This window comes from Solanum dulcamara, chromosome 6 (genome assembly GCF_947179165.1).
Source record: "Solanum dulcamara chromosome 6, daSolDulc1.2, whole genome shotgun sequence".
Taxonomy (NCBI): Eukaryota; Viridiplantae; Streptophyta; class Magnoliopsida; order Solanales; family Solanaceae; genus Solanum; species Solanum dulcamara.
Window position 1 is genome coordinate 10,134,402 of NC_077242.1, and position 22,777 is coordinate 10,157,178.

Below are 22,777 nucleotides of genomic sequence, written 5' to 3' on the forward strand. Positions count from 1 at the left end.
CATTAGATATCGTCAAATAATAACATAAATACCATAATAAGGTAACATAACATACATAACATAAATCAGAGTACAAGAAATCATAGTGCGTTAATACGCCTACGGATAAGAGGGAATAATGCCACTATGTACTAGCCTTCTACCCTGATGTGTGTCCTCCACACCCTCCTATCTAAAGTCATGTCCTCGGTAAGTCGTAAATGCGCCATGTCCTGTCTGATCACCTCTCCCCAATATTTCTTCGGCCTACCCCTACCTCTTCTGAACCCATCCATGGCCAACCTCTCACATCTCCGCACTGGTGCCTCTGGGACTCTCCTCTTCACATGCCCAAACCATCTCAGTCGCGTTTCACGCATCTTGTCTTCCACCGGGGCCACTCCTACCTTGTCTCGAATAGCCTCATTTCTAATTCTGTCGCTCCTGGTATGCCCACACATCCATCTCAACATTCTCATCTCAGCAACTTTCATCTTTTGCACGTGGGAGACCTTAACTGGCCAACACTCCGCCCCATATAACATAGTTGGTCTAACCACCACTTTGTAGAACTTGCCCTTAAGTTGTGGTGGCACCTTTTTGTCACATAACACACCGGAGGCGAGCCTCCATTTCATCCATCCTGCCCCAATATGATGTGTGACATCGTCGTCGATCTCCCCGCTGCCTTGCATGATAAGACCAAGGTACTTAAAACTACTTCTCTTTTGGATGGCTTGGTCCCCGAGCCTAACTTCCGCGCCAACCTCTTGAGGAGTCTCACTGAACTGGCACATTAGGTACTGTGTCTTGGTCCTACTAAACTTAAACCCTTTAGACTCCAAGGTGCGTCTCCAATCTTCCAGCTTAGCGTTAACTCCGCTATGAGTCTCATCGATGAGGACTATGTCGTCTGCAAAAAGCATACACCATGGAACCTCACCTTGAATTTGTCGCGTCAATACGTCCATCACCAAGGCAAATAGAAACGGACTAAGAGCTGATCCTTGATGCAACCCCATCACAACTGGAAAGTGTTCTGAATCCCCTCATACTATCCTTACCCTGGTTTTGGCACCCTCGTACATGTCCTTGATCACCCTTATGTATGCTACAGGTACACCTTTAGCCTCCAAACATCTCCATAGTATCTCTCGTGGGACTTTATCGTAGGCCTTTTTTAAGTCGATGAATACCATATGCAAGTCTCTCTTCTTCTCCCTATATTGCTCCATTAGTCTCCTCATAAGATGGATGGCTTCCGTAGTTGAGCGTCCCGGCATAAATCCGAACTGGTTCTTTGAAATAGACACGCCTCTCCTCACCCTCATCTCCACCACTCTTTCCCACACTTTCATAGTATGACTTAGAAGCTTGATACCTCTATAGTTGTCGCAACTCTGGTTATCCCCCTTGTTTTTGTATAGAGGGATCATGATGCTCGACCTCCATTCTATGGGCATCGTCGCCGTCGTAAAGATGACATTAAATAACCTAGTCAACCATTCCAAACCTACCGAGCCCGCACTCTTCCAAAATTCTCCAGGGATCTCGTCAGGTCCGGTCGCTCTTCCCCAGCGCATCCTACGAATGACATCTTTAACCTCATCGCCCGTAATACTCCTACAACCCCCAAAACTAGTATAATAAAATATATTAAGTAATTGAGTGATTTTTGTACACAAAAAATTATTTAAAATTTTAATGACAAATTTACCCTTACGAATCACCAAATCTTGTGAAAAGTAAAAACTTTGACCGTGGTGATTGCAAAGCGCCAGTCCCGTATTACTTATTTTTTATTTTATTAAACCCCAATACGAAGCAGAAAGAAACAAAGAGAAAGAAAGAAATTCGCGTGAAGCATTAGCTCGAATACTTTTTTTCTTTTTGGTCTTTCCCTCCAATGGCTCACCACTCTCTCACATAGTACTGAGTGAGAGCAGTGGAGTGTTTCCAGAAGCTTCTAAAAGCATTTACTGAATCGCTTCTTCTTCTTTTTCCTCAGTTTCTCACGGAAACCCTAACACAGTAAGCAATTCGTTTTCGTTCATCAAGGTGAGATTTATCTAACTCTGTTTTCGCTAAATTCTTCTACATTCACTTGATTCTTAATTTTTTTCCTTCATAGTGATGTGCATTGGTGTTTTGTTAGACTTACATTGTGTACTGCTTTCGGTTTTCTTAATTTTTTGATTTTTTACCATTTTTTTCTTTATTAATTACTCAATTTTACCTATTTTAATCCACATGCATTATTCTTTCAATGTTCAATTGTTTTTGATAACAGTGATATCCGGGCTAGAGCAACATGTACTATGTAACTCTGTTGTCCATCAAAGCTAGGAACAAATGAGAAAAAATCACATAATGTGTTTGTCTCTATTGGGAATTGAACTCATGGTGCTCGACCTACTTCATTGACCACTACTGACCACTACGCCACACCTTGGTGCTCAATGTTCAAATTTTCTAATGTGCTTTAAAAATAAATATTATACATATTCAATATGTTCCATTATATAGGTTTTTATGATTGGACACAGTTTGATATACTCCCTCGGTCTATTTTTACTTGTTTACTCTACTAAAAATAATTGTCTACTTTTACTTTTCCAGATTAAAAAACCAAGAGATCATTTACCATTTTGTACTTATTTTATCTTTATTATTAAGTACTAGTAATTATTTTCAAGTCATTTCCCAATGAGTGAGATGACTTATAATAATTAGGGGTGATATAGTAAAATTTCATTTAATTTATTGTTCTTTAAGGGTGTGGCAAGTCAAACATGGACAAAGTAAAAATCGACGGAGGGACTATTTATTAGTATTATACCAGTTATAATAGAAGAACATATTGAAGTAATGCTGAAAGCAGTATTCAGGGAAGCATGAAGCGGAAAAAAGCGACAAGGCACTTCATCTAAAATAACGAAGCGACAATGCCGCTTCTCGCTTCATTGAAGTGAAGCGTAAGTTAAAAGAAAAAAGACCAAAATAAATAAAGACAATATATATAAGCAAAGTTTCAAATTAAAAACTCTAGAGGCGTGAAAATCCTAGAGGAGAAGCATACCAATAGTCAAACTAAACTTGGTCTCTTGAATTTTTCCCCTTTAATTGACCTCTTAAGACTTAAAAAAAATTAAGTGTTGCTTCCTTTGCTTCGCGCTTCGTCATGCTTCAGCACTTCAGCCTTCAAAGCAACCGCTTCTCTTCACTTCCATCGCTTCTAGTCTGCGAAGCGTGACTGGCTCGCATCGCTTCACTTCATCGCTTTAAGCGATGAAGCGCTTGCTTTCCTGAACACTGGCTGAAAGTATACTATAATCGGGAAAAACATCACCATCAAAGTTTAAAGTTTGAAAAACTAAATGAGTTTGAAGAGTGTATTTTTTCTTTTGGCCGTTGGCTTCAGCATATATTGACACCGTGTCACTGTTAACTATATGCTATCAAGTTTCAACTTCTAACTTCTTAGTTCTAATCATAAGTCAGTATGTACTATACACTCTACAATTTCCCATAGGTCCAGTCCATTATTCCTTGATGGGTATACTACTTGGTCATACACTGTAGTCTGAGCGTGGTTGATTTGTGATTATTTCTTTGTTCTCTTTAGAGAGTTAAAGTATTATTATTCTTGGTTTAGAGTTTGACAGACATTTTAAATTTCAACCAGTCTCTCCACTACTTTATGTCCTTTGTAATATCCTGACAGTATTGCTATTTTCAGGTTAGGAAGTAGTAAGTTGTCAATTACTCAATTCCTTGGTAAAGCTGTTCCAATGCTTATCTCCCCATATGTGCTAAAAATCTTCATGAATTTGGAAGTTATGTTCTTGGTTCTAGTGCTCACTTTAGAAAGCCTTGACGTTTCCTTTTCTTTCTTCTCCAGTTTTTCTTTATATGTGTCCAATTTGCTTGTAATATGATCTTTCGCCTAATTCTCTTTCACACTGTACAAACTGTTTGACCATAAATTACTTTTCATACAGCGTACTGCACTTCATAAAGATGAAATTTTAACTTGATTTGAACAGAGTGGAATGAGTACATGGATTGATGTAATAGCCTACCACAAGTAGTTCGGTATTGAGGTTTAGTTATTTGATTGATATATATTTCTACAACATTGTCCTTGTGGGACAAGAAACTGAAACAAGCTCAAATTTTTGGTAGCTGTGTTCATGTGATGTATCATAGAGGGGTATAGATAGAAGAGACCATTTAGAAAGGACTCTGATTTAAGTAGGCCTTATCTTTTGATGTTTATCCGGCTAACAACTTCTCCTAGGTCACTGTTCTGTTTTAAACATGGAAAGAAGTGAGGGAAGAGAGAGTTGTTGCACATCTGTGAAAGAACCGCCACCAGTTATAATGTCAAATGCGGAGCCGGAGAGAGTTGATCAGCCCGAGCGTACTATAATGATGAGGCCTGGATATGGAACATCTGGACGACAGATTACTTTGCTTGCAAACCACCTAAAAGTTTCTATCAAACGTCCTGATGAAATATTTTACCTATACAGTGTATGATTGCCAATTATATAGTCCTTTTCAGTCATCTGGATTCCCATGGCACTCAATCAATTTTCTGTGTGTCGCTATTACAGGTCTCTATAACTTCTGATGAAAAGAGGGCTGTTAACATCAAGGGGATTGGAAGAAAAATTATAGATAAACTTCACGAAACATACTCGTCTGAATTTGCTGGGAAGAAATTTGCTTATGATGGAGAGAAGAATTTGTACACAGTGGGACCTCTACCGCGCAACAGACTGGAATTCACGGTGGTTGTTGAGGAGTCTAGTGCACGGCAGTATGTCCTTGAAAAATTCTTTGACTCTGTAGTTGCAGACTTGCAATTACTTCAAGGCTTCTACAATATACATGAAGCTTATTATACTTTGGTTGCAGTGCTAGTGAGAGCCCCTCAGATAATGAAAGCCCCAATCACTCCAGTAAAAGGTCTAAGCATTCTCTACATTCGAAGGCTTTCCTGGTGGAGATCGACTATGTAGCTAAAATACCATTAAGGTCTGTTAATCTTGCCCTTCAAGGAGCTGATACTGAAAATGTTCAAGATGCATTGAGGGTTCTAGACATTATATTGCGACAACAAGCTGCTAATAGGTAATCACCCTGTTATTCTGGTGACCATCGATCTTTTCCTGAGCCATAACTTATACAGATATTCATGTTGGTCACAGAGGATGCCTCTTGGTTAGACAGTCATTTTTTCATGACGACTCAAGGAACTTCACAGATGTTGGAGGGGGTGTAATGGGTTGCAGGGGGTTTCATTCCAGCTTTCGTCCAACCGAAGGTGGCTTGACCTTGAACATGGGTATAACAATAGAAACTCTCCAGTGTAGCTGTCTACTATGATTTTTCTCAATCTTAATGCTGCTTAATTCTTGGTTTGTAGATGTGTCTACAACTATGATCCTATCACCTGGACCTGTAATTGATTTTTTGCTTGCTAACCAGAATGTAAAGGAGCCTCGTTATATAGATTGGGCAAGAGTGAGTAATATCTAACTGCATGCTAAAACTCTTCTTTCTTTCAGCTCTCCACGCTTCGCTAACTTGTGGTTTTATACAGGCAAAAGGAATGTTGAAGAATCTGAGAGTTAAAGCTAAACACAACAACAGTGAATTTAAAATTATCGGTTTGACTGACAGACCTTGCAATCAACAGTTGTGAGTATCCATTTGTCTTTTGCATACGAATTGCTAACTACCCAGATATGTAACATCTAACTTTGTTGACTGTTTCTTATAGATTTTCTATGAAGGTCAAAAATGGTGGTAGTCCAGATAGTGGAGAAGAGACCATAGAGATAACTGTTTATGAGTATTTCACTAAACATCGTAACATAGAACTTTCATCCTCGGCTTATATGCCATGTCTGGACGTTGGAAAACCAAAACGACCAAACTATCTGCCACTGGAGGTGTGCAGTTATTATTGTTTCTGTTTACACTGTAGGACCCTAGATCACTTGACCAGCTTCCAAGAGCCAACTTTTATTTTCTTTCCTTAATATTCAGCTGTGTTATTTGGTCTCCCTTCAAAGATACACAAAGGCTTTATCATCGGTCCAGAGGGCATCGTTAGTTGAAAAATCAAGGCAGAAGCCTCGAGAACGAATTAAAGTTATAACAGATGTAAGTTGTTGCCGTCTTGATGGTTCTGATCCTTTTAATTTTCACTTCTGTACCTTACTGGAATTTTTGCAGGCTGTGAGAGACTACAGCTATGATGATGATCCCCTTCTTGTTGCTTGTGGAATCTCAATAGAAAAGCAGCTGATTCAAATTAACAGCAGGGTCCTTGAATCCCCAAAGGTAGCATCTGCACTTTCTTGGACGACAGTGTTCATTAAAATTTTAATTTTTTTTCTCACTTTACTTTTATTATCCTGTAATCTCTAGTTGAAGGTTGGTAATGGTGAAGAGGTCTCTCCCTGCAACGGCCGGTGGAATTTTAAGAACAAGGTACATTTAACTGCATAATATTACCTTGTAATATTCTTATAAAAAAATTAGCTTATAGTTTTGGGTGTCAATATAATGAGATGTGGCAATCATCTGTGGTTGTCCTCTATAATTTTGTTACTACCTGGGGATCAGCCTTTTGAGAATTTGACTATGAAGGAAAGGACGAACGGTGGATATGAATTTGTCCCCATTATTCTCCATCTGCAGATAATCTTTTTGGGAAAATGAAAAAGGTTTCTATTGTTACCTTACTTACTGTAGTGAAAATATTATAATGTTTACTGCAGTTTTTTGGTTGACCACACATTCCACTCTCTCCCTACCATTTTTTCTTGTAGCATCTTTTCACTCCTGCACGAATTGAACGCTGGGCAGTGGTCAACTTTTCTGCCCGTTGTGATACAAGTCACCTGTCGAGGGAGCTTATTAGTTGCGGAAGGAGCAAAGGCATTGTATGTTGTGCCACATTTACATCTTTCATCGTGTGATTTGTTGCTATGTATTCTAGGCTCAAATTCTTTCTTTCCTGTCTATCAGCATTTTGAGCGCCCACATACGCTCATTGAGGAAGATCCCCAGTATAGGCGAGCTGGGGCTGTAGTTCGAGTAGAACAGATGTTTGAAGAGATAGTAGCCAGACTGCCTGGCCATCCTGATTTTCTCCTCTGTGTCTTGCCAGAGCGTAAAAACTCAGAGTTATATGGTAATGTACTGTGTTAGTCCTGCTCACGTTGTTTTCAGTATCCTATACTAATTTGTACATCGAATAATGTCAAGGACCTTGGAAGAAAAAAAGTTTGACTGACTTGGGAATTGTTACTCAATGTGTCTCTCCGTTAAAGATCACTGATCAATATCTAACAAATGTGCTTCTCAAAATTAATGCAAAGGTAATCTTTTGAATCTGCGATAAACAGTTTGGATATTTCTTACTTTCAGTTATTTTGAGTTGGGACATTTTTTTCTTTTGCTTGTGCTTAAAAGCTTGGAGGGACCAATTCATTGTTGACTATGGAACATACCTCTCATCTACCTCTTCGTAAGGACACTCCAACTATGATCCTGGGCATGGACGTTTCTCATGGATCTCCTGGTCAATCAGATACTCCATCAATTGCTGCGGTTGTTCTTTTTCCCAAGATATTTTCTCTATTCTTTTGTCAATTGCCTTGCAACTGATTTCGCATGCCTTATTATCACGGTTCTTCCAGGTTGTGGGATCCTTATACTGGCCATTAATATCCAAGTATAGGGCAGTTGTGCGTAGTCAATCTCCGAAGTTGGAAATTATAGAATCCTTATACAAGCCTTTACCAAATGGAGATGATGAAGGAATCATGAGGTGCATCTTTATATCCAATAACATGTCAAGTCTTCCGTGACAAACTATGTATAGAAGCATTTAAATTTTATACATGTACTTGTGCTGCAGAGAACTGCTTCTGGACTTCTATAGGACAAGTAACGGGCAAAAGCCAACTCAAATTATTGTCTTCAGGTACTCCAATATTCATGTTTGAAGTCAAAGCTGCAGATTGCTGTTCCACATATGAGTAGTGACCTATGTTGCTCGGACTCTCCAAAATGCTCCTGCACCCATGTTGGATCCTCCAAAAATTCACCACTTTTTGATGATCCGACAACACACTACGGCATTTTTGAAGAGTTAGAGCAACATAGGTAGTGACAGTTACTAATTTAAACAAAAAATTGTTGGTTTAACCCCAAATTTTGCTTTTTTATGTTAGATATATAGGATGCTGCTTCATATGATTGCATAATATCCTTTTAGTTTGTCATGCACCGTAGGCAACAAGATGAAAAAGTTACATCTTACTATTATATTAAAAGCATGAAGGTCCTTTGAAGTGTTGATTGAACTTGTTGTCCTTTATTCAAAGACTTTACAATAGACAAAATTGACATTTGTTATTTTTCTGAAATAGACAATAAGTAGGTAGGTTCAAATTAAAAAGGAAAAAAAAACAAGAAGCATGATAGGTTCAAAATTAAAAGGAAGAACAACAACAATACGTAAGTTAATAGTCATAACAATGTCTATTTGTAAGAGTTTAGTTTATTTGGACAAGATGAAAAAGTTACATCTTAATATTTCAATATTCACATATATGTAATTTTTGTGGTCAACTATTTCCCTCGGCCAAAAGAGAAGTAGGATATAGCCTGATTGGTTTATTCAAGGTGCAGTAAGCTAAGCTGGCATAGGCACCATATTTTAAAAGAAAGTTAATAGGACTGAGTATCATAAGCACACTTTACAAGGTCCAAGTTGGAACCAGTCATTTTTTTTTAAAATTGGTGATTTGTAAAGTTGGAGCAAATCATTTTGGATAAACTAAAACAAATCCAGAATCTTACAGTTTTTCCAATGAGACAATGTGGGTTGCAGATCAGTGTTCTTAGATGTCATCTTCATATCTTGTCAATCTTGAGAGCCTTTTGATAGGACAAATCATCTTCACCTGGGATAGATTGAAATAGTATATCTATTTCCCCAAGCCATGCAATTTATTTTGGCAGAATATATTGGGAACACCCCCACCCCCCGAACTTGGCACTATTTATTCTGTCCACCCTGAACAATGTTTGGTCCTAATTACCTCCCTTGAACTTGGTAGTTTGATAACTTCAACCTCCTGGACAATCTCAACCCAAGGAAGTCCTGTCATGACTCGTTTTCTAAACAAGCCGTGACTGGCACCTGGTGCCTTACTTGACTGAGCAAACCAACTTGACAGTTCTAACATGTACTTTATTAATATCACATACCCCATGTGCATTTAAAATAAATAACTAAACTTTTGGATCAAAACTCTATTCCAACAATTCTTAAATAATCGAAAAATATATTGAAATCTGTAAACAACTAGAAAGTATTGAAAATGATGCCAAGTAATGTGAACAACCATAACCAAACTAAAAACACGTCTATGAAGCCTCTATTGGAGTACCAAGGGGAATGCACACAACATAGATTTCCTGGCTAATCCCCCGAACAAATGTTGGATAAATGAATAAAAATTGTCTAAAAAAAATTAAAAAAAATCCATGTCCACTGTCAAGGTCAAAGCTCACCAAATCAACTTCTGGAATAAAGCAACATAGCTCGTAGTCTGCTCGTAACATGCGTCTTCATTGACATTGGTCAATGTAGGTTCCATAAAGAGAACGTCAGTATGCCACTAACATTACTCAGTGAGTCTCAACATTCTCCTCACTTGTCCCTTGAATAAAAACATGCAGGTAATAATGGGATAAGAGAGGAAACAAGTCGTAACTCATCCTAAAGTATCGTACAACAGGGAAGCTGGAAAACAATCACTAAAACTTATAAGCTTGGTTCATTAATTCATTCTTTTCACTTTCTTTACAGTTGTTTCAGTCGATTAAACTTTTCTTGTGCCTAGCTGTGACAACTAGTAACCCTTTATATGATTACTCGTGGCCGTTTATATGACCACCAAATCTTTTGTGCCCCGTTAAGACAATATTAGCAACCCTTTGTACGGCTGCTCGTGACCCCTTTTTTTTATCAAGTACTCCCTCCGTTTTAATTTGTTTGACCTACTTGGCTACTTTCCTTTTTAATCCGTTTTAAAAAGAATGACCCTTTCCTTTAATAGCAACTCTTTAATTCCAACTTTCCGCATGACATGTTTAAGACCTCAAGATTAAAGGGTATTTTGATACATTTGACATACTTTTAGTTTAAGACCACAAGATTCAACAGTCCTCTTCATTTTCTTTAACTTCATGCCAAGTCAAGGGAGGCCAAACAAATTGAAACGGAGGGAGTAATGATTTTCATGTTGATAGGGTGTAAAAAGTGCTTGTATACAAGAAGTACACCAGAAAGTAGAGAACTTTACGACATAACATGGTTTTCTACAAAAACTACCCAATCCTGTATACCTACATAGAACTTCATGGGTGCAGCAGAAAGAAATAGGAGCAAAGAGACTATTTCTCAGATAAGCAAAATCTTTCTCTACGCTCTCAAAAGATCTCCTATACCTCTCTCCATATGGTCCATATGAGTGCCAAGCAACATCCTGTTCTTTGCTTCTTCTCTCCTGTCTTCTAAGGGCCCAACTAACCATTGAACCTTTCACAGTGCCCCACATCACCACTCAACTCCAAACCATATTAGAATTTCCCTCCACAAAGAAGATGCTAATCAATAATGTCACAAAAGGTGTTTACGTCTTCTGCAGATTCCTTACACATGAAACACCAACTAACACAAGTGATCTTCTTCCTCAAATTCTCCGCTGTCAAGATTACCACCATCACAACTAACCAAGTGAAAGAAACAAACTTTTCGAGGTACCTTGGGCATTCATATTGAACTGTGTGGAAAAGTCGATTCCTCCCTGGTAGTTATCGGTTTCAAAAAAAAAAAGAAGTCGATTCCTCCTTGGATAGGAGTTTCTCATAATAAGATTTGACATGAGTATATGCTCCTAATTGCTACAAGGAAAAGAGGTTGGTTTGGAAAACATAGGATCAGTGAGGGGTCTGATTGTGGGACCATGGGCTTTATGTGGGGATTTCAATGTGGTAAGGTTCACTTCTGAGAAGAACGGTAATGGAAAAACAAAGGGCATGAAGAAATTCTCAAATTTCATTAAAGACATGAAGTTAATTGATCTGCAACCAGAACATGCTACTTACACCTGGTTCAAAGGGGATCAATAAGAAGCTGCCTCCAGGATTGATAGGATCCAAATTTCAGCAGAATGGGATGTGAACTTCAATAATCTCAAACAAATACCCCTCCAAAGATTGAGTTCATACCACATTCCATTATTTTTGCTGGGTGGATCTTGATTCTTGGCTGAAAAACAAGAACTATTTCAAGTTTGAAAATTGGTGGCTGAAAAAACAAGTTTTATTGACAGAGTTAATGGTTGGTGGGATTCTTTTACTTTCATCAGAAGACCTGACCATGTCTTAGCATCCAAAATTCACTACTGTGAAAATTAAGCTAAAGGAATGGAGGAAAGGTGATTATGGGAATCTGGGCAACTCGAGGGAAAAACTACTTGAACATATGGCAGTAAGAGATGCAAATACGGAAGATAGAATTCTCACAGAGTAAGAGATAACAAAGAACACAATTTTTTCACAAGATGACCAATGCACATAGAAGATATAACAACAAAGATTAACTCATGGTACCGGGGGAAGTCACTCGAGCTGCACGAAATTGAGGGGGAAATCATTGAATGCTATAAAAAATGTACATTGAAACTGTTCAATGGTCTAGTCATAAGTTCATAACAGAGGAGGAAAAAAAGGAAGCTTTACAAACCAACTTTGAAGAGGGTGAAGTGCTGAGATATTTGAAGATGTGTGTAGTGGATAGGGCACCTGGCCCTGATGGGTTCACTATGGGATTCTTTATCAAGTATTGGGAACTTGTAAAGCAGGACATAACGAATACTTTTCAAAACTTTCATGAACAAGAAGTTTTTGAGAAAGGTTTCAACGCAACATTCATTGCCCTCATACCAAAGAAGAAAGGAGCAAAGGTGTTGAGGGACTTCAGGCCTATAAGCTTGATAGGTAGTATGTACAAACTACTCTCCAAAGTACTGACTGAGAGATTGAAAGGAGTAACTGGTAAATTGGTTGACTCCCAGCTGATGACATTCATTAAGGTAAAATTGCTAATGAAGCTGTAGATTCCAGAATCAAACTGAAGAAACCTGGTATACCATGGAAGTTGAACACAAAGAAAACATATGACCATGTCAATTAGAGCAATCTATTGAAGATATTGAAAAGAATAGGGCTTTGGGCAGAAATGGTTGAGGTGGATAAAGTAGTGTATCTCAACTGTCAAGTTCTTAATGCTTATTGATGGCCCCCATGCAAGATTTTTCAATACTCAGAGATGTCTCAGGCTAGGTGACCCTGCGTCACCTTTTCTATTTTTAATCACTATGTAGGGGTTGAATAGCATGATTAGAACAACAAACAACAGAGACTAGTTGAAAGGTTTTGATGTTGCCAGAGAGGGTAGTGACAGCTTGGAGGTGACACACATTCAGTATGCAGATGATAACCTAATTTTTTTATGCTAAGGAACAACAACTGAAATATTTGAGGGTTATTCTGATTCTGTTTGAAGGAATGCAAGGAATGTCTGAATTACATATCAATTGGAGGAAGAGTTTAGTGTATCCAATCAATGAAGTCATAAATGTGAATTGCCTAACAACAATCCTTTGTGGGGAAATTTGTAACACTTTCAACAACTTACTTGGGCATGCCTTGGGTAACAAATCCAACTCTGTTGATATATGGAATGGTGTGCTGGAGAAGTGTGAAAAGAAATTGGCTAGATGGGAAACCTCAAAGTGACTCTTATCAATTCAGTTGTGGATGCCTTGACAACTTACATGATGACTTTGTTTTTCAATACCAGCAGGAGTCATCAAAAGACTTGACAACTTTAGGAGGAAATTCCTATGGCATGTCAATGAAGTGAGAAAAGGCTTTCAACTGGTGAAGTGGAAGTAGACATAACTGGCAAGAAGGCAGGGGGAATGAGGATATAGAACTTGAAGGTGTAGCGCAAAGCTCACAGAATGATGTGGTTATGGAAGTATGCTAATGATAATCAGATGTTATGGAAAAGGGTAATAAGTGCTAAATATGTAGGTGAAGATATTACGATGACCAAGGTGGTGACTACACTATATGGAGTTAATGGAGATCAATAAGTGGCTTGTAGGTAGAAGTGAATAATAATGCAAACATCAAAGTAGTAGATGGAAACAAGACAAGATTTTGGAAAGATGAGTGGCATGAAAAGGGCAACCTCGAAGTGCTCTCTCCTGACATCTACAACATAGCTTTGGGGCAACAAAATACCATAACAGAGGTATGGACAAATTAGGGGTAGAGCTTTAATTTCAGAAGACAATTCAATGATTGAGAAATAGTGGCAGAATTTTTCAACACCGTAGAAGCTTTCAATGGGCTACAAATAAGGGATGATATTATGTGGTGGAAAGGCAATGGCAGAGGAGAATTCAAAGCTAACTCAACCTACAAGTTGATGGACTAGAGAAACCCACTAATACAGTTGGCCATGGAAGCAAATATGGAGAAGCAAAACTCTTATAAAGTGTCCTGCTTCATATGGTTGTTGGCCAAAGAAGCTACTTTGACTCAAGATAATTTGATGAAAAGAGGATTAACCTTATGCTCTAGATGTTTTCTTTGTAGGGAAACATTAGAGACAATGAGCCATCCGTTTCTACACTGCAAGTAGACCCAACAACTATGGAGTATCTTTCTAAACCTCAAAAGGCAACTCCTGGGCATGGCCTTGCCCAGGAAGGTCTTAGAGGCTTTAAAGAGTAAGGAGGAAGTAGGGGTGAATGCAAAAGTCAGAAACAGATGGAGAATTATCCCTGCCAATATATGACGGACATTTTGGAAAAGAATTCTAGGTGTTTTGAGAGCATAGAGAATAGTGTACAGAAGGTCAAGTTAAACTGCATTATATTGTTATGTTTTTGGTGTAATCAATTATACTCTACGACACTGTTTCGATAATTGATGTTTTAAACTCAATATAGACTGAAATTATTGGAAAAGAAGGCATCTGTATATATGGTTTTAATACAACCCATGTACTATTTCATGATATAATACAAAGTTACCCATTTCGGAAAAAATATCCATAAAACACATCTTTACCAATTCCCTCAAACCCCTTGCCCATTGCCCTTACTTTTATCCATCCCCTTGTTCCTCCTGCTATACACTATTACTTCTTTCTCTCCTTTATGAGTCCTTTTTGAGCTTCCTTCCCACCCTACCATGTTATTGTTATGATCAACAAAATCTCCTCTAGCATCTAGTTCAATTTCTAACAAAAGATCAATAATTTTATCTTCTTTCCCCTCCATAGACACCCCCAAAAATTTACCAAAGTTGAGGTATTTATCTTCGACCCATTTAATTAGCTTTCTCCTTCCATCACATATTGCTAAAGGTCTCAATATTTCTCCTTTCCAGAATCCCCATATTTCCCCATTTTGCTTTCCAATAATTGCAGAAACTCTCTCAGCGCGGTGGAAATTGCTTGTTGTCCCACCACCTTCTACTAAGAATCACCTTCCCCCAACATCTTCTCCTCGTCCCTAATCCCTCCAGACTCCTTATTGTTAGAGTTGGTCAAAAACAAAGTCCCAGAAGCATTAATCAAGCTGCCAGGCCTTGTAGAAGAGGTAGAGCCCCATCTTAATTGGTTTCTTCAATTTGGATGATATCAGAAGCAAAACACTGACCGTTTGAATCATCAAAAGCCTTCAACTTGGAATGTTGCGCCTCTTTATTCATAGCAACCATCGAGTTTGCAACAGAGATATGTTGGGGTCAAATTTGACCCTATTAACAAAACTCCACGACTTTTCTGAGTGTTATCAAGCAGTAATGAGCCTGTTGGGTCAACAAAAGAGCTCGTACCTACTCTTTTGACTGAACCCAAGTCATTTCCCCGAAAATTGAGCCAACAAAGTCCAAAACACCATTTACGTCGACTTAAAGGCCCTTTCCCGTCACCAACAATGTCTTTGGACAAGATCTTCACTAAAGACATGCTTTCAAGCCTTTTCCAGTAGCCACACAGACTCCATAACCTGAAGACTATCATTCTGACACTTTTGAGGTTGCCAGAGCCAGAACTCCGACTAACTGATTCATTTGCAGGTCTGGATCCAATGAATCATTGCTCTATCTTACTTCAAACAGTAGGACGAGGCCTAGTGAGGTTGTCCTGCCTCAAAATTGAGCCTCTAGATCTCGTTGAGTGAAGATTCCGGTGTAAATAAGAAGCCGAAGCATTAGATCCCCCATTAGAATGGCTATCGTGGGCCCTGTGACTAAACTTGTTGTTTCAACCAGTCTGATTAAAAGAACTATTAACAGTTAGACTAGAAAACCTAGTGAACCAGTTCAAATTTCTCTTCCACACCGGTTCACTAATCCAAGGGTAAAAAGGTCCTTTCAATACCCTTCTCTCATTCATACCTCCTTCAAAATCCTTGACAACAAGTCTCCTACAAGTGGCCGTTCTATTCTCCATATTATCTGGCCGTAAGCTTCTTTCCCAACCCGTACGGGATCTAAAGGACCCCTCCCCCCTCTCTCTCTCTCCTCTTTTCTCCTATCCCCACACTCATCTCCTATCTCCATAGTTTCAGGTTAAATTCTGGTGTTATCTAGACTCGAAAGTTGAAATCACTCTTTTTCCACCACCATGGATACCGACACCTTTACCCCTTTTTCTAACATACACCCTTACCCTTCCCAAATCTGTCAAATTTCAGTTAACATCCACTAAACCCCCACAAACATCACCAATCTTCTTGAACAAGTAATAGCTCCAAAGATGTGCAAGTAGGCCCACCACATTCACAAAAAAGGTATCCATACTCCTCTTCTTGAAGAAATTCTACATCCATAGGCCTTAGACCATTTTTCTATCCAAAGATAGTAGTTCCTCATCCATCTTAGCCCCTCTCCCAACCCTTGAAGAGCATCTGCTTCACGAGCGAACCAGAAGAGGCAAGTGAAATCACCCATTGCCGAAACCTTCAAACCCTACATCACCTTCCAGGCCCTCACTTCCCAATCAAGGACTAGTTGCACAGACTTATTTTTGTTTCCGCACCCGTGTTAACACAATGTGAGTGAGGGATACGTGTGAGATTCGATCAACTCACATTGGAGACTTTGACCAAGGTCCATGGACAAATTTGGGGGAAAATTGAGATTCTGGTTTCTTAAAATAAAAGATAAAATAGATTTAAGACATGTGAAATGACATACCTTCAATATTATAGTCCTTTTGTCTCCTATTTAGCTTTTCCTCTTGGTCAATATTCGTTGCTTTATGTTTCAAGCCAAATGGAGAGAAACTATGAATTCAAGCGGTTGTGTTCTAATTTATGGTAGACAGTAGCAATGATCGGTAAGGCCTAGAAGATCTTCCAAAATTTAGAATATTTTTGTAGCTCTATTTTATAATTTTGGATTCTTTAGCCGAATCCAGCACCCGCTCGTACTCATGAATCTTTAAATTTAGATTTTGCTATTTATGTTTTGCCTCGTTATGACAAAATAAGTAACCCTTTGTACGGTTACCATTTATTAAAGTTTGCATTAAAATTTCAATATTTTAACTTTATCATAGTCATAACTTAAGAGGGTACATTATGGCTTTCATCACTATGAAAAAGAAGTAAACCATTGTGGAGGCTCACACTCATTGCACGGTACAGGGATGGGTGAGATTTTCCTTCCTTAGTCACGTTTTTAGGGGAACTAGGCACTGTTTTAGCACAAAGCACTCATACACAAATAGGTATACACAACCTTCATATTCACTAGACGGATAAGCACAAAGAGGAAGACAGAGAGCACCGGATATACTCATTCAACACCAAGTAATGTGAGCTCACTCGTTCCAACACTTTATGAGCATGACTTCGTAAGGGAAGAACTTTAGTAGGAACAAGTCCTAACTCACCTCAAGTTCCTTCCTTCCTAGCAAGGTTAACTTCTACGCGTGCCAACCACAATCAACAACTGAATCTGTATCGAATAATGTAATCAGTATTTATCTTAATCTCAAGGAAATTCAATTCCAACAATTCAACTCATAGCTAAAAATTCCAATGAGCTTATGCCCGTTTCTAGTTCTAATCCTTATCCGACAAAGGTAAAGTATCACCTTGTTTTCCTTCAAGCTGCTGCTGAAATAATATAGAACTTTTAATATTTTTATCATGTTGGTTGGCTACTGGTTAAAGCAATAAGTTTGCTTCCTCTAAGCCAAAAGATTCACCTCCATGTAGCTAATAATTAATGTAAAGCTCTTAACACCTTTGGTAGCTTTATTTGCAACTAAAATTATTTTTCTCCTCAAACGAATAGACAATTTCATAAAAAGAACAGAAGTGAAACTAAAGAGAACAAAATTTCCTTACCTGCATTAATCGCGAGAGCCGTGGAGTCAAAAGGATTGCACCAACTGGCGTAAAATAATTAGGTTCTGTTTGTATCTTAATTGTGTTAATGCATTGCTGTTTGCTCTTTTTTTCACGTGCAAACAAAAAAGGTACATTTTGACATTTATGGGCTTGGCTCACCTTATTCTCTTCATTAGTTTTTTTTTTTTAAGAATTATTCTCTTCATTAATTCTTTTGCATTTTCTTTTAGTTCTTTTACTTTCGAAACAATATATGTGTGTGTGTATATATATACATTTATCATTATTTAAACCCCTTCTCACCTATACCATATAATTTTGGCATATTCTCCCGACACTTGATTGAGATTGTGTAACACTTTATACTCCTCGGACACATTTATTAATTATTAAGCCCGTAAATTACCAAAATTGTAAGCCTAGAAACTTACTGGCTTTACATTCTTTCCCCATTAAGAACATTTGTCCTCGAATGTCTAATTCAAATAATACATGATCTAAAAGAGAATCTTAGGCCTTGTTCCATATCCACTATTTTCTTAAGACACCAAAATTAGGCCAACTCCCAAAATTTTAAAAACTTTTGCCAGAGTTCCCTTTGTTACTAGAGCTATCCAAAAATTTCAACCCGTCCAATCACAATAATCTCAAACTCATACAACTATCCAACCGTAATATATTATCAAACACTCACGAGCAGACATATAAACTATTAAAATTTTGCACATTTAAACAAATACAAATGAAGTGAATATTTTCAGAAAGTTAAATTTTACATACTTCCTCAAACAAGCAAGGGTATCTTTTCTTCATTTCTTCTTCGGCTATACATGTAGCTTCTTCTAATTTATGGTTACGCCACTAGACTTTTACTGATGCTACGTCTTTGGTTCTCAACCTACGGACTTGCCTGTCAAGTATCCCTATAGGTACTTCTTAATACATTAAGCTCTCATTAACCTCCACCTCGTTCGGAGGAATAGTTTTGGCCTCGTCGTAGAGACACTTCCTCAAGTTAGACACATGGAATACTGGGTGATGGCAAGTCTAGCTCGTAAGCCACCTTACCCTTCTTGCTCAATATTTTATAAGGTCCAACAAAATCTAGGACTCAGCACAATGCTTTCTTTCCTAACCTCTTGTCTCCTTGAGACTTTTGGCGACTCTTAGTTATATAAGGTATAAAGCTAGGTGAATTTTAACCATTCCACTTGTTAAAACAAAATGATATCTAAATCTACATTTAAGGTCCTGTGAAGCTATGTTTTGGGATTTGAGGTTTCAACAAAATTTGCAAGACCGGGAGTTTGAAGAATTTCATAACTTGATTTGCTTCACCAACAAAAAGCTACTATGGATAGCTAGGATGTATATAGATGGAGCGTGGAGGGACATGGTGTTTTATTTAGTGAAGCCATATTATGAAAAGTTTCTAACTAGGGAAAAGAGTAATTTTCCACATATATCGGTATGCATCCCCTAGGGTCCCGAGAACAGTATGTATTTTTCACTTGGCTAGCTACGAGGGGAGTGATTCTGACGATGGAGAATTTGAGGAAGAAAAAGATAATTTGTGTCAGTTGATGTTTCATGTGCAAAGAATCAGGTGAAGATGTGAATCACCTTCTTCTACATTGTCGGATAGCTTCTTGTTTATGGTGGAAAATTCTGAGATAGTTCAGACTTGAGTGGGTAATGCCAAGAATTGTGAAAGAAACAATGTTTAATTGGGTATTTAGAAGAAGGAAGAGAGGATGTAGGGAATGGGATGTTGATCCTTTAGCACTTGTGTGGATCATTTAGCGAAAGAGGAATAAAAGAGCTTTTGTCGGAGTAGAGAAGATTTTGTACACTTGAGGAATGACCTATTTTCCCTTTTTTCTTTTTGGTGCACCTGTAGTATTCCTAATACATGAGTGGGTGTTATTTGTAGAAAACCATGTCCTTTTGTAGGGTTTTCTACTTTGATATACTTCTTGTATACATGCAATTTTTTTGCCCTTTTCTAGTGAAATTTGTTACTTATAAAAAAAAAAAGGGATCTTGTGAAGCTATGTTGAAGTTTTGATGATTGACAAATTGTGTACAAGTGACATTCACATGTTGAAGAAGAAAGATAGAAGTATCAAGAACCAGGTCCTAATAGATCTCCAGAGAAGGGACACAGAAAGCGACACTGCTAAAGGAACTCATCAAAAAATCTATTCCTTTGAGCAGAGAAGGAGATCGTTGAAGAGAGAAGATTGAGACGGTTTATGTGTGCACCAGATTTTCATGAAGAATTGTTATACGTGAGAATTGTGTCTCTACAAGGAACTGGAAAGGTATACAAGGAAAGTTACGATAAACTTGGACATGGAATTGGTTTTAAACAAGGATTTGAAGAAACAAGTGTTGAACCAAATCAAATTAGGATTAGATTCTTGGCAAGTGTTGAGTCTAACATAGATTGGAGAACTAGAAGGCAACAACTTACTCCTATATAAGCAACACATTAACCAAACTTTGGAGTTCAACCACATTCAAAGACATAGTCCATAGAGTGATCCCAGTTCTACATGAAGAGTCTCGAAGAAGAAGTTGTTGCAACAAAGAACTTGTTCCAATCAAGTTCATCTATACAGTTCTTTTGTCTTTAGTTTGTAATAGCTAGTTTCTTGTTTTAGTTCCAAGGCATGACCTTGATTACATTCGTTTAGATTGTAGTAGGTGTTATCTTGTGTTGTAAAGGGTGGAAGGAGAAGAGTATAGAGGGTAGAGAAGATGGGATTGTTGGGGAGAAGTCCTTAGGTGTTACAAGAGCGTTTATAAAACTTAAATTATAGTGGAGAGTTGGATCGTGGTTTTTGATTCCTAAGGGAAGGGAGTTTTCCACGTTAAACACTTGTGTTGATTTACTTTCCGCGATTTACCTTCTTGCATATTTTCTCAAAGAACGTGGTTCTTTGAGTGCTTAGGACGCAGCCAAACTAACACTACTATATACCTTTGCCAGAGTATTGAGGTTTATGCGGCTGCGACTTTTATAGTCCTTTTTCAAGTTTCTGTTTACAATAACATTGATGATTGTTCTTATATATTTTATCGATAACCATTTGCAATTGACTTAACAATGTCCTTTGTTAGGGATGGTGTCAGCGAATCACAGTTTACTCAAGTTCTGAACCTTGAACTAGATCAAATGATCAAGGTAACATCCTTTTATCTGAAAAATGTAAGCCTTCTGTTATTCCGATAAACTCATACTTAATACTGCATGGTAGAATTGTTTTTCTGTATAGAGATGTTTAATTTCTTATCTTATGTTTTTCATGACAAATTAAAGGAATATCCACAGCTTAAACAACTTTTGCAGCTAATGCTCTGGAATAGAGATTTAATGTTTTAAATTGAGGCATCTCCTAGGATCTGTGTTCTATACATCATCCATAAGTTGTTAGTTCCTGGTATGTTTATTTTTAGGTCTCATATTTTCTGAAAAACAGGCATACCAGCATCTTGGTGAGGGCGGCAAACCTAAGTTCACCTTGATCGTCGCTCAAAAGAATCACCATACAAAACTATTTCAAGCTAATGCAGTTGATAATGTACCACCAGGTATGTAACTTTCCAGCTACTCTTTTGTTCTACTTCAACTTATGTGTGCTAAGGTATACTTTAAAATGCACTCTCTCCCTCCCCTCAGGTACTGTTGTAGACACGGATATTGTGCATCCTAGAAATAATGATTTTTTCATGTGTGCACATGCGGGGATGATTGTAAGTTACTCTAATCCCTTTTTCCATCAGGGGTTTCCTAGATTTTGCCCTACTTATTCTGGCGTATAGGACCTTTCCTAGTAAATAATTAGTTATTTCTTGTGTCATTTTGTGTTACCTGGGCTTTGAAATTTCTTATTTTATCTCCTTCAGTGCTTCAACAATATGAGAACAATTTAAACTGAACTATAGTCTGTCTCTATAAATTTTACTACAGGGAACAACCAGACCAGCACATTATCATGTATTACTCGATGAGATTGGTTTCTCACCTGATGTCCTGCAAAATCTCATACATTCACTATCATATGTGTAAGCTGTCTGATTTGTAATCTACAAGTTATTATGATTCACTTTGCAAGTTCAATGTGATAGTACTTTGTTGTCTTTCAGGTACCAAAGGAGCACCAGCGCGACCTCTATTGGTAATTCCGCTTATCCTGCATTAAATTTCCTTTTCCAGATATAGATTGAAATATTACGAGGCATAGGCATATGATATTGAAACTGCTATCAATCATCTTGAATTATAGAATTAGCAAAATTAAGCAAATCATCCAACTTCATTGTTGCTGCAGTGGCTCCTGTGCGTTATGCACACCTAGCAGCACAACAATTCGGGCAGTTTGTGAAGTTCGAGGACCTCTCCGAAACTTTGTCAGAACAGGGCAGTGTCAAATCAATTGGGAGTACCCCGGTCACTGAATTGCCCAGGTTGCACAAGAATGTCAGCGACTCAATGTTTTTCTGTTGAAAAATGATAAAGTTTTTACTGCATATGCTGTAAATCCTTGGTAGTTGGTAGTATAGTACCTGGCTCCAAATTTTGTCGAGGCCTTCAGTTAGTAAAGTACTTTAAGGTCGTCTAACAAGGGAAAAGGATCTTGTTTGGAGCAGTTTTTTTGGACGTAATTAAGACAAAAATTTCACTATTTCAAGGGCATAGAATTTTGGGTGTTGCTCCAACCAGCTATTTTAGCTATTTAGAAGTTGGAACTGATTTTGTATAGTCAATGTTTGCCTAAATTGGGCGCTTGATTTGTTAAACAGCAGGAAAATTTGGCTGTATAGTGTTGAAATTTATCCATTAAGCGTCTGCCATTTTCATGAATATTCACAAACTTTTAGTTTTATTCGTCGCTAGTTTGGAGAATGACTCAAAAATTGTGAACATGTACCAGTGAATGGACTCAAAGATATTCAACAGCCAGTCCATGCTAACCCAATTTGATAATGTTAAAATACAACACAGGATAAAAGCCAAGAGACTGCAAGTATTACATTCTTTTCCTCGCCATTCAGCATCTTTCCTGCATTGCTATATTACAAGACCAATTCCCATTTGAAAATGAGGAAAGAATTCAATATAGGATACAAAAATTCAACATACTAAGATGTCATCGTTACTTTTTAGTCACCACAGGTTCTAGCTAACCCCCTTCCCCCCTTCAAGAAAAAAGCAACATACTAGGAAGAAAAAGCAACTAGAATAA

General features: G+C 37.9%; 1 protein-coding gene across 3 annotated transcripts; it reads left to right on the plus strand.

The window, feature by feature from the left end:
- The first annotated feature begins 1,818 nt into the window (after positions 1-1,818).
- LOC129891879 (protein argonaute 16) lies at positions 1,819-22,389 on the plus strand. 3 transcript variants are annotated; one of them, XM_055967350.1, is made up of 23 exons: positions 1,819-2,037; positions 4,280-4,515; positions 4,599-4,804; positions 4,903-5,118; positions 5,196-5,332; positions 5,414-5,511; positions 5,591-5,688; positions 5,771-5,942; positions 6,040-6,156; positions 6,229-6,336; positions 6,424-6,486; positions 6,828-6,941; positions 7,027-7,192; positions 7,267-7,379; positions 7,474-7,611; positions 7,701-7,831; positions 7,922-7,987; positions 20,652-20,715; positions 21,011-21,122; positions 21,211-21,284; positions 21,502-21,596; positions 21,678-21,709; positions 21,863-22,389. In XM_055967350.1, exons 2-23 carry the CDS (start codon positions 4,300-4,302, stop codon positions 22,036-22,038), a joined length of 2,712 nt encoding a protein of 903 aa, XP_055823325.1. In that variant the 5' UTR covers positions 1,819-2,037; positions 4,280-4,299; the 3' UTR covers positions 22,039-22,389. The 3 variants fall into 3 exon arrangements, with proteins under 3 accessions (XP_055823325.1, XP_055823326.1, XP_055823327.1); XM_055967351.1 differs by having other exon boundaries at positions 4,308-4,515; XM_055967352.1 differs by having other exon boundaries at positions 4,311-4,515.
- The last annotated feature ends 388 nt before the right edge of the window (positions 22,390-22,777 follow it).